Source organism: Typha angustifolia, chromosome 8 (assembly GCF_048772165.1).
Source record: "Typha angustifolia cultivar Huaian chromosome 8, ASM4877216v1, whole genome shotgun sequence".
In the NCBI taxonomy this organism is placed as follows: domain Eukaryota; kingdom Viridiplantae; phylum Streptophyta; class Magnoliopsida; order Poales; family Typhaceae; genus Typha; species Typha angustifolia.
In genome coordinates this window covers 14,008,640-14,021,066 of record NC_133246.1, presented here as the reverse complement: position 1 = coordinate 14,021,066, position 12,427 = coordinate 14,008,640, and the positions used below count along the sequence as shown (strand labels likewise).

General features: G+C 36.9%; 1 protein-coding gene across 5 annotated transcripts; it reads right to left on the bottom strand.

Moving 5' to 3' along the window:
* Window positions 1–421: 421 nt before the first annotated feature.
* Window positions 422–11,744, bottom strand: LOC140765323 (probable serine/threonine-protein kinase SIS8). 5 transcript variants are annotated; one of them, XM_073104354.1, is made up of 14 exons: window positions 10,888–11,060; window positions 10,261–10,309; window positions 9,656–10,093; window positions 8,625–8,728; window positions 6,524–7,734; window positions 5,397–5,437; window positions 3,896–3,964; window positions 3,697–3,812; window positions 3,337–3,415; window positions 3,155–3,253; window positions 2,910–2,978; window positions 1,764–1,813; window positions 1,457–1,633; window positions 422–975 (listed from the first exon to the last, which is right to left on the bottom strand). In XM_073104354.1, exons 1-14 carry the CDS (start codon window positions 10,923–10,925, stop codon window positions 894–896), a joined length of 2,622 nt encoding a protein of 873 aa, XP_072960455.1. In that variant the 5' UTR covers window positions 10,926–11,060; the 3' UTR covers window positions 422–893. The 5 variants fall into 5 exon arrangements, with proteins under 5 accessions (XP_072960455.1, XP_072960453.1, XP_072960451.1 ...); XM_073104352.1 differs by lacking the exon at window positions 10,261–10,309 and having other exon boundaries at window positions 6,524–7,731; window positions 10,888–11,744; XM_073104350.1 differs by lacking the exon at window positions 10,261–10,309 and having other exon boundaries at window positions 10,888–11,742.
* Window positions 11,745–12,427: the final 683 nt, after the last annotated feature.

Below are 12,427 nucleotides of genomic sequence, written 5' to 3'. Positions count from 1 at the left end.
TGCTTGAACGTCTGCAGAAACAGTTGTCCTCGGGTTGGCTCGTGTTCGAACGCGACTGGGGCGTTCGAACGCCTGCATCACAGACTGCTCTTTGAGCGTGTCACAGAAAAGCTGAAACATGCTGAATTTTTTTGTTGAAACTGAATTTGAGCCGATTTTTAACACTATTAGCATGTCATTTATTGAACCAGAATGTGTGAATTACTCATACAAAAACCAAGAGCATACTTGAAAATCATCAGAGAAAAACAAATAGGATAATGAGAATTTAGCTTAGATTGCATTCCAGCAAATGTTCTGTTCGAACTTTATCTCGACTGACATAATTTCCCTCTGTTTAATTAAAGTGCATGCACATCATTTGGCTTCAATCTCGTGCTAACAGTCCAGCAATCACAGAGTGTCAGCAAATACATAGAGATAATGTAACAAAGAAAATAATTTATTAAGGCCGTATATAAGGACTGCAAACTTTTTTGCGTCCTGAACAATTTACTTTCCTGAAGCAATAACATTATAAATCCTTCCTGTGTACAATTCCGATATCCCAGATTCCTTGATTTGTAAATCTGGAAACAAAATGACACGATAGTACATTAAGGTGCATTGCACTTCGCGTTGCTCCCTGATTCCCTGATTTAAGTATACCATGCTTGCTTCCTCTGCTGCACTTCGCACAGCTTCAGAGGGAGAAAATACATATCTAATTTGCCAAAAAAAACACAGAATCTGTTGTCATATACATCCACTTTGAACAAATCTTGAGTTCATCGGTTACTCTGAATGTAAGTATGCTGTCTCCTACTTGTACCACCACCATTCCAGCTCATAATCACAGTTATGTTTTACCTGGATGTGGCTCTCCGTTATTTCCACTGTAGCTACGGAAAATTTCAACTTATAGAAATAACCAAATGCTGCAATTGCTTAAGAGGTGACATGAGCTGTGCAAAAGATGGTCGCTTGTTCGGCTCACTGCACAAAACCAACATGATGATATAAATTGTGACCCAGCTAATCAATCGCACTTGGTTCATGCATATCTTTAGAAGTGTTTAACAGTTCAAGAATAGACTAATCTAGAACATGTAATTAATATAAGAACAGCACAAGATATGTTTAAGTCCATCATAGAACCATAAATAAAATAATAATTGATCCTTTCGATTGAGGAACTTTTTGGAGGATTAAATTTCATGTTATGCATAAGAACTCGTGCGGGTCTCTTAAATTGCTTTGCTACAGATAAGGTCATTTAGCCAATGAAAAAAATGAGAGGCTCACTGTGTTGCAAGACTAGGCACATTCAGAACGCCCTCCCCAACAAACAAAAGAAAAAAAAAAAGGAAAAAAGAAGCTTCATTTATTAAAAAATATTAAAAAGATTTCTTAAAAGCTCAGTATCCAAGATTTCCTGCAACAACTAGAATTCTCTTCATAGGAAATGCCAGCTTACCTTTCCCAGCAATCACTAATTATTTTTGCAACCATTGGATCGACCTCTTTGGGTATGTCAAGGCGTCTGTTTTGGAACCCAACAGCTCCAACAACTTGCATTGGATTAAGACCACTCCATGGCATACGCAAGGTAGCTAACTCCCACAGGATTACACCAAAGCTATAGACATCACATCTGAGGAAAAAAAATTGATGACAGACAAAAAAAATTTAAAAATATCAAATACAAGAGTCAACAAAACCATTTAAAACAAAGTTAATTCAAATTGAAGGGAACAATAAACTTATCAGACTTGCAAACTCACTTCTCATTGGATGGCTCATTTCGGAGTACCTCTGGTGCCATCCACTCTGGCTGCAATATAAGAAAATGTGCCAATTCAAAATCACAACTAAATGAAAAGTGATACATGGCAAAGATGCAAATCCAACAACTACTTCACATTTCTAAATCTATTTTTAATGGATACCAACCAAAAAGTTATTACATTTCTTTACTGAATACAAGCTTAAAAGAACGCATAACTTCTCCAATGAATATAAATAATCACGGTGCCAATGCACTAGTAGAACTCTAAAGTGATTTACACATAAACACCTTTCTGTAAAGTAGAGTTACCAAATTAACAGGGAACAAAGACAAGAAGCATACAATATATTTGCTTTCCAGTTATATTTACCAACTAGTATTACATTTCTATTAATAAAGAAGACTTTAGCCACTTACAATTTTTCCCTTGCCAGACTTGGTAAATCCCAAACAAATTTCATAACAATCATAAATATGTGATAAACAGGATGGCTGGTTTATCATTCATATGAACTCTAAGAAAGAATCTAGCAAAATAAATTGCTCAGCAATTGGGTCTCTATCATTGTTACACCTCCATCAGTAATAAAGCACCAAAAGAATGCATGCCAATATATATGTATAAGATGGTGGCTTCACAATTTAAACTTTACAAGTTTACATACTGTCCATATTTCTCATACTAAGTTACTAACTAGATGAACCAAAGGTTCTTATAGAAAAGCAATTACTGAGGTACACAAGAGCCAAGCCTTCTGTTCCAACCATTTTTGGTTGGGTATATGTATCATTTTCTTCCATTCATATCTATCTATTGCAAGGGGTTCCGATCAAGCATTATCATGTTTTTATTTTCTTATTAATTGCTTCCATTTAAGGATTTCTCTCTTTATATGCATCTCTTGCTACCAAATTGGTATGTATTCACACAGGAAAGCAATATTAAAGGGGCACTATGTTTCCCAATACTTCATTCGTTCTCCATATGTTTCACACACGAGTTAATATTTCAAACTGATAAGTATGATGCCAGTAACGCATGCTGAGAAGAACTCAAGAAAGGTGAAAATCTTCAGCAAGCTGTAACATGACCAGAAATAGCCTCAATAAAAATAAAGTGAATAGGAGGTGAGGGAATTACTGTTCCTGCTGTTGACTTCGAAGATAGGAAGGTGTGATGCTGCAACCTTGACAAGCCAAAATCGCAGACCTGAAGAGGTACCATATGCATAAAACAGAATAATCTTATTGTTAACAGGTACAAGAAACTCTATAGGTGACAACATATTTGGATGGCACAAGAAGACGTGGCCGGCAAATCTATAATGGAAAGCAAGAAAAAAAGGGAAAAAAGAAAGGAAGAGTTGAAAAGCATTGTCCAAGTACCTTGACAACCCAATTTTTATCCACAAGAAGATTGGGGGTTTTTAAATCCCGGTGCACGATAGTTGGATGGCTCGTGTGCAAATAATTCATCCCTTTGGCCTGAAAGAACAAAATAATTCATCCCTTTAGCAAAATGTGACAAACTAAATCAGAGCAGACACAATGAGTTATCCAAACTTTACCACATCTAGTGCCATTTTCAGCCTTCTTTTTTCATCAAGTTGAACATTGGGACGATGCAACAACCTATATAAGCTCCCCCTAAACATAAAAAGTAAATGTCAATCTCAAAGATGGTAAATCACTTCAATAATTAATTATCAATAAGCTAATATACTAGAGGCATAGAAAATTGGAGAAACATACACTTGTAGAGTATCATACACCTAATTCTCTATAATTCATACCAATTCATGATTGAAAAAATAACATAGCAACACAACCAATTTTACAGGATGAATTGTCATGAAAGGGCATTTAAAACTTCCTGTTTATAATTTAATAGGTCTCTTGATTGGCTGAACAAGGAAGATTGCACAAACCTTGGAAGAAATTCTGTTAATATAGAGAGGTTTGGAGGCCGTGTTACAGCTCCCATGAAAAGAACAACATTTGGGTGACGTAGCCTTAACATGATTTTCACCTGCATCAACCAAAACTAGTAGGTATTGATTTGGGACTATCTAGTAAAGAAATTAGAATCTGTCTTTGACATACAAACTAAACCAATGAAAAGCTTACTTCACATCTGAATTGCTCCAAAGCATCACCTGACAAATCCTGGTCAAGAAACTTCTTCACAGCAACCTCCTGTGAATTGATCACAGCATAGTATCAAGTACTGGAGACAGAAAGAATCTAGCAGGAATATCTAGGAATCAAGTTGTGTTTTCCTTGAAAAGTAAGGAAAAGAACTCTAGAAGTTATCAAGAGCAACTAATGAAGAAATTTCACGTTTGATTATGGCAACTAGTTAGCACTGTATCAAAGTATGCTGAGATCCAAACCTAACCTCAGACAATTTATTATCTCCTTCTTAATGGTAATACAAAAATAGAATCACGAAATAGGCCTACCCTCACTTCTATAATGCCTCACTGTCCTATATAGGTGTAGCCCTCCAAATCTTGTTTCTAAATTAGTGGTACATGAGTCATCTATTACTGTCTTAAGTTGAGAAGCCCAGCTACTTTTAAGTTTTCCTTGACTGAACATTATGTATCAGAAGTTTCCCAGCTAGAAATGATGATATAACAAAAAAATAATCATACTAGAGCTTTTGTCATATGTTTTGCACAAGTTGGACCTATATAGAAGTTCAAATTCCAAGTGAAAGGGATATCAGCTAAATTCAAGTGGGTATTGTCACTGACTACATATTCTTCTGTGTCCACAGAAGGAAAGTAAAACTAATTGATCAACTACCAGATATTTAATTTCGCTAGAAATGTTGACTGCCATTTCCTTTCTGAAAGGTAAGAGTCAGAATGATTGCATAGATGAATACCATTATTATTTGTTCTACAATTTGTATCGTTCACTAAGAATCTCTCTTGATCTTGATCTGATATCTCTTATTCTGTTGTACACATTCTGAAATATGCCATCTGAACTTCTGAAAGTAATAAAATAACCAAGAAAAATGTTTGATCTTGACACAGGTGCATGCCTGTACATGAGGAACTTCAATTCTGGACACTTGGTTCCCTCAAAGGACCAGGTGCTCTGTTTATTGACAACTCTCAAATAACCTTCACAATGACAAAATGCCTGGAAGCACTATGGCTTATAGAAGAGAAAATTTACCATCTTCTAACATCTAGTACCATTTCCTAGGTAGCAGATTGACTGTCTTTTCCTGCTGACTCCCTTCGATATTTTCTGGCAACCATGTCCCAAATAGGCAGCAGGATAGTACTATCTATGTGCTTTTTGACATATTTACTATGTAACTCACCAGTCATAGTTATGAATTATGATCAGGTGCTTATCAACAAAGTCAAAAACTCAAAATCAACCGATACAATTGTTATGACATATACAGATAAAATTTATATACTTCTTTGTAATTGTGAATCGAAGTAGAGTTACATTCTCAGATAATAAAGCCTTCTGCATCAAAAGTTCATCACTGTTTTTAACAAATCAAAACTCGACAACAAAGTTATATCACGTATTTACATAAACTTACGACAGTTTTCAAATGTGACTGCAGTAATCTACTAATAAATTCATGACTTACAGTGCCATGCCAATCTGCTTTATAAACTTCCCCATATGAACCTGCACCATAATAAGATATAAATCAGTGGAATAGAATATCTATGCACTCACCATAGAAATCAAATATCATCATCTTTGTTTTAAGATATCTATTATTCTGTTGTGCACCATCTGCATTGCGCCACCAAAATATCTTATGTGCTGCATATATACTCCAAATATGATCAAAGATGAGTACAACAAAATGGACATGGATTTTAAAACCAAATCACAAGTTAATATTCCACTGGACCTTAAGCTTAGACTTGGTGATCTAACCTTAAAAGGTCACTGGAGAAAGCAAAGCTCGCTCATAGGATGTGAAAGAGTTTTGCAACCAGTTCTAACCTGATATCAATGTTTTGAAATGGTTTTGGACTCCAAGATGCTCATCTTCATTCAATGATATATGTGGCTGCAGAATCTAGGGAATAAGATGCCATAAAGGAAGTCTATCCTCTTAGTTACGAAAAAAGTAAATTCATCACACTGTAATAAGTGTAGAAATTCGTATTAATTGCTTATTATTCTTAGGCATGAACCTAGATAATCAGTTTCACTAATTAAATACTTTGGAAAATGAATTGGTAGAATAAAATGACCATTGAAATCAAGTAACTTGACTACAGCTTACCAATCTAGCAGACCAAAGTCAAAGTAACAGACAAATAATAAATAGTGTATACCCTCAATACCTATAGTGCCTCCAAATTACACATTTATGTCTACACCCTCAGAAAACCTCAGATGGCCTTTTATTGAGAAATAGGAGTTAAAATCTGAACTATCTAGTAGTAGAATGGCCAAAAAAAAAAAAAAAAAGCCTTAGCTGGGAGATCCATATGCACCCAAAAAAAAAAAAAGAGTGGTCTTTTTGTTTGAATAGCTTATATTTCGCCTCTTGTTAGTTTTGAGGGGTGCCCATGCAAAAAGGAAGGGTTTTGAGGGCTATACATGCAAAAATGAAATATATATGCAATTAAAATCTTGGAAAGATATACATGCAAAAAAAACCTCGGAAAGGTATACATGCAAAAATAAAAAACCTGATAAATATTATGCATGCATCTATTACTTTAAGACAATAACTTTAAACTTTGTCCTAACCAAGACCAATGCGCTCCCCAATCTGAAGATCTTCCCACCGTATCTCCCACTCAACAACACCATCGATGACTGAGTTATTTGTTTCATTGACATGACCACTCATGTCTTTATTGTCATTTCCTAAAAGACCCACTGCAGAGTCTTTGGCATCCTCGTGATGTTCCTTAAAAGAAACACCTCCATGTTGGCTGGAATTACTCAATAATACTTCTGGATTCATCTGAGAGCAGAGCATTCCATCTGAATTAATATTGCCAGCATGTCCCCTTTGGCCTGATCTAGTTTCATATGGCGCAGAAGAGACATTAACCTGTTTCCAGCATAGAATTCCTGATAGCAATTCATGATTAAGAAGCGGAGTGCCTTCAGCCTGTGAATCATTCAGTGGACCCTTTGCCTGAGCACAATGAACCTCCGTTAATTCATTTCTTACAATAGGTGAAGAGGTGCCAACATCAGAAGAAACTTTTGATTTATGGCCTTGCATGTAGGTAACATCCTCAAGAAAGAATTTTGGTCTCTTCTCATTATCAGCATGTTTTGAAGATTCTGAATACAGATTGTTTGTAGGCTGAAAGTGTGAAGAAGAGCAATCATCAGGAAATTCCCTTTTTCCTTCTCTTTCCTCTGCAAAAGTGCTTCTTTCCATTTCATTTTGGTTGTAACTACCCTGAGAAGTATTTAGATCAGAAAACAAATCTAGGGGTGGCGAGGCACCACTCTCCAGCAATACAGCATGCAACTTCTGGGCAAATTCTGGGTTCATTGCTGCAGTGACTACATACTTGGAGACATCATTAACTTTCATCTGTTGAGCAGGAGATATTACTTCTTTAGTTCCTGATAGTTCGTCAGGTGATCTGTGAGCAGGAAGTAAAACCTTCCCATTTTCATTTTCAAATATCTCATTTCTATTTTCTTCAAGAATATTTGCACCATCACCTACTTGTGAAGGATCTTTTCTTGATACCTCTTGCAACTGTAAACTAACAAGTCCTGCAGTAGAGTTATCAGAAGTCCCTTCAGAAGTCTCATTTTCCTTCTCAAACTGATTGCTAATTCTATCAAGAGCTAAGCATAGTTCTTTGACACTCTCCTCAATGATATCAGAGTTCACTTGATAATTGTCAGAATTCTGAAGAGGGGTGCTGGGATTTTCAGCAGGAATCAATGTGCCTGGAGCACCCATCAGATCAACGATGTACTCACTGCTGCAATTTAACACTGGGTTAGTTTCTCCGCTAATGTTTTCTAAAGCATCTAAGCATACTTATTAAATTACATTCTCATTAACACTAGAGATGAGAAGAAACAGATTAAGAAAAAGAAAAAGTTCAAAGGAGTGTCAAAGAACTAGAAATAAGATTGTGATATGTCTTGCAAATGCTTTCACTGAGTTATTCAGCACTAGGAAGTCAGTGAAAGACCATTATGGGATTCTGATATGGATGTAGGCATGTCCATTTACTGTCCAAAGATAGCAGTTTTACAGTACCAACCAATCTGCAGTTAAGAAGTTCATCTCAAGACTGCCTATTTATGTATGAATCCAGAGTAAGTAATTGATAAATTAAGAGAGGCGAACTTGCGATATGGACTTGATACCAACTCTTTGATATCAAAAGGTGTCAAATGATTCAAAATATATGACCGAGGTGATCCTCTAAATCACTGTGTATGTTTGTTATTCAATGGCACTCCTTCACTTAATATGAACCTTCCAGTCATTCTTAAGCACACAACCAAACAGGAATCCTCATTAGCTCTATAAACACAAAATGAGATGGATGCCCACAAACAGACAAGCCACAATATGAAAAACATTGTAAACACGACAAAGCATAAAGCAAAGTGTAGAGAAATCAACTTTAAAATATCTAAGTATATTAAGATCCTTCCACTAAAACAAGTATTCGATATTCTTAGATATTAGCGAGTCTGCGCTTAGAAAGCTAAAATTTCAAGAGTAAATAGTCTTCATGTCAACAGTACATGTCAAAAGAACAATAAATGAACAGCTTATACCTTACCCACACCAAAATCAAAGATTAATTATTAAGTACAATAATAACATAAACAAAAAAAAAGATTAGGTAAGTACCTGTCATAATCAAGCTTAATCAAGTTAACAGCTCCTTCATCTGTACCAGTGTAATAACTTCCTTTGACTAGCTTACATGGAAGACTTACTCGATCAGCTAGCACCTGGAACCAATTTGACAATTTGATCAAGGTCAACAAGTATCCATCGCAGTATAAATGGGACAATTAAGCACAAGAAAGGAACACACAATTACAATCATTTTTTTTGTTCAATGAAAAAATGATTTAGCATTGAGCTGGTTTAACGGAGAATATTAGCGACTAACATGATGAAAAAGTTATCAGCATCATAAACAAAGAGCTATATTAGAAAGGGTCTTTTACCTAATGCCACCAAAGACTTTTAAAATATTATAAACTGCCACTTTATTCTTTAAATTATCATGACTACCACTGAAATCTTTTAATTCTTTCATAATCACTATTAAGGTTAGGTTTTAACAGAATATGAATAGAATATAATAGAATATGTCTAACTAATGGTTGTTACAGTTAACAAATGCGTATGAATGGTCAAAATACCCTTTTAATATGTCTCCTACATTACTGTAATATGTGGAAGTATCGATGTAATTTAATAGAGTAATTTAGTTTTATATGAAGAACATTAGCCAGACGACGGAACAAGAAGACCTAGGATGTAGTATGACATCTGCTAACCATGATTAGTTAGATTTATCTAACATAATGGCATTTTAGAAAGAACTAAATGATTTCGGTGACAATTATGATATTTAGTGATGATTTATATTATTTTAAAAGTTTCCAAGAGGTATGAATAACAAGAAGCTGATACCAATTAAAATCTCCATTAGAAAATAAGCATCTAAAGTTGAATATTGGACATGTAAGTGTACCCACTCCAAATTTCATTCTGATCAGAAAACCAGGAGGTATCAATAAACAAGAAGCTGACATCGATTAAACATAGATTGTAGTTATCTTGAATACTAAATATAATATATGTTTGTGCATCCCATGTCATGATCATCAAATTAGCATATGTGAACTACTGGTAGAGTTACAGACCTTGAAAAGTAAAGCCCTGTGACGTGACAATCCAACCTCAAGTGAACCAAGAGGAAGAACAACACTGTTCAGAGACTTATGGAGTTCATAGCTCCTGAGAGTCCACCTACTCAGCATATCTTCAGCATCTTCAACTGGGCCACCCATCGTGTTAACAACAAGATCAGCAAGTTTCTGGACAAGCCCAATAGCAACTAAACCGTGTTCTCTTTGGTGTTCTAAAGCTATAGCTATTGCTGTTTTCTCAAGTTGCTGAAGTGCAGGATCTATAGTTCGGTTAACTAAAACAACTTCATAAGTAATGTTTTCTGAAACAGATATTGCTTGAAGATCCACCAACGAAGGCATTCTTCCTTGTAATCCAGAATTTGAGACTATACCATAGACATCATAAAATCCATCCATCAGCTTCTCATCATAGTTTACCACATTGTAGTTCTGCAGAAGAAATAATATTCAATAAGCAACTAAAATGATCATGATTTGGCAAAAGAAGCAAATTTGCAAGCACCAGCTAACACAGAAATCTAGTGAGATTAGAAAGTTGATATTTTCTGCCACCAAAATGATTAGCCTCAAAACATAATTACAAACATTTTTCAGACCTTTTGAGTCTTCAAAATCATGACGCTACTTGCTGAAGTCTGTACCATCCTGACAAAATAATATAATTATTCAACTATGGGCCTTTTGATCTTTATCATTCAACTATATGGAGAAAAGGATAATTGGTATTTTATACGCCAAGTACTTTATATTAGTAATGCTAGACAATTAAAACTAAACGTATTTCTTCATAATACTAAACTCTGAGTTTCCACATAACCTGACTTTGAGACTTGGAGCTCACCCTCAACACTCATGCTGCCAATATCATAGCTCCTTTTACTTATTACTTGGATTCCTTATAAATAACAACATTACTGAACCCGTTTTGTTGGTGGGCAGAAATGCTACCTGAAACCTCCCTAATAATACAATGTAAGGCAAAATCCCATTTTTAGAGTAGGAAGCACGCCAAAACCAACAGGTAGATATGCTTACGTCTTCGAGGATCAGAATGTCCTCCAATATCTCATTTCCAAGACCAGTGCTTTTATCAGAGTGTCCTTGTATCGGTAAAAGAAACACAAATCTACCTACTGCTGAATGCTCCGCTTCTCACTATATCAAGTTATTTATTGACTTAACGAAAAAATAAGAGATCTTTATAGAATCGAATCAAGACTTACCCAGTATCGAAGAGAAAGGAATTCCATAAGGGTCGCATCGTCTTCTCCACCACCTCCACCACCACCAACTCCGCCTACGCCTCCACTTCCACCTCCACCTCCAACTGTGGTGGAGCAACCAAGGCTCATCCTTTTCGCCGCCTTCATCTGGACTGAATCCGGATCCTCCAACCCATCCGGATCCGACGCGCTAATCGCGAGGGCAAGCTGCACCTGGTACTCCTCCTCAAACAAGCTAAAATCGCCGCCGCCGCCGCCGCCGTCCCCAATTCCACCACTCGCCCCCTCGGGTCTCACCTCCGTCGATTGTTGAGCCCTCCCCCTCGACGACTCCGCCGCCGCCGACGAGGACGACGAAGTGACAGTCGATAGAGACGGTGCTGGCGACGGCGATGGCGCCGACGGCGAAGGGTTCGCCCTCGAATCACTGATCCGATGATGGTGGTGGTCGGCGGCGGCGGCGCCTCCGCCACCGCCGATGTGGAGCTTCCGGAGGAGATGCTTCATCCTCGACATCGACCATCAGATCCGAAACCCCTTTCTTCCTCGTCCTCCTCCACCTCCTCCTCCTCCTCGATCTCTATTCCTTTCTGTCCCTCTTTTTATATATATATATTATCGCTATTCGCTATCTTTATCGACTATCGCAGGGGTGGGATCTGGGAATTGCTTATTCGCTCCCCTCCCCCCCATCGATAAATCTAATCTATTAGCCCTAAAAGGGAGAAGATTCGCAACCCGAGCATTAAGTTATTCCACTCTATCCCTCCCTCCTATCCCCATCTCTCTCTCTCTCTCTCTCTCTCTCTCTCTCTCTCTCTCGACAAAGGCGACCTAGAAGAGACGACTTCCGATCTCTCGAACGGCTTGCGTCCACGCACTCGAATTGGTAACTCGCTGTTTCGTACTCCGCGGGAGGGTCCACCCACCACCCGTAGACTGGAGAGGTGTATAGTCGGGTGCAAAACTTTGTGTCGTAATAAGGAGCCGGACAGGTGGAGGTGACGTGAGGATAAAAGACACGTCAATGGCGGCACGTTGTGAGTGGCATCCACCAATACGGGGTTCTATGCCATCAACGGTGGTGAGTTGGTGGGAGGAAATGAGGAATCGTGGGAGGTGATTGACTGGAAATGATATTTTATTTTATTTTATTCTGCTTTTGGGAGCATGAAGCCAAAGAAGAAGTGTTCCTGATGTTATCAAACTGGATCCGAATGGGATTGCCAATATCTAGATTATAGAGTAGTTGGCATGATACACCACTTTGGGTACTAAGACCTTCGCATTCCTTCACTTTGTACAATTAGAATACTTTTATTATAATGTAAGCTTTCTTATACTAATACCAGTACACCTAAAAAATAATCAGCGTATCTCAATATTAGTATAATAATATTTATTTCTCTTTTCTCTTTTCTTTTCTTCTATTTAATTCTTTTATATTTATCAATTACTATTTTACTCTTAAAAAAATATCACTTTAATCAACTATCATTTCTTTCTCTTTTTTTTTTTATATATCAGGATATTTTTATTA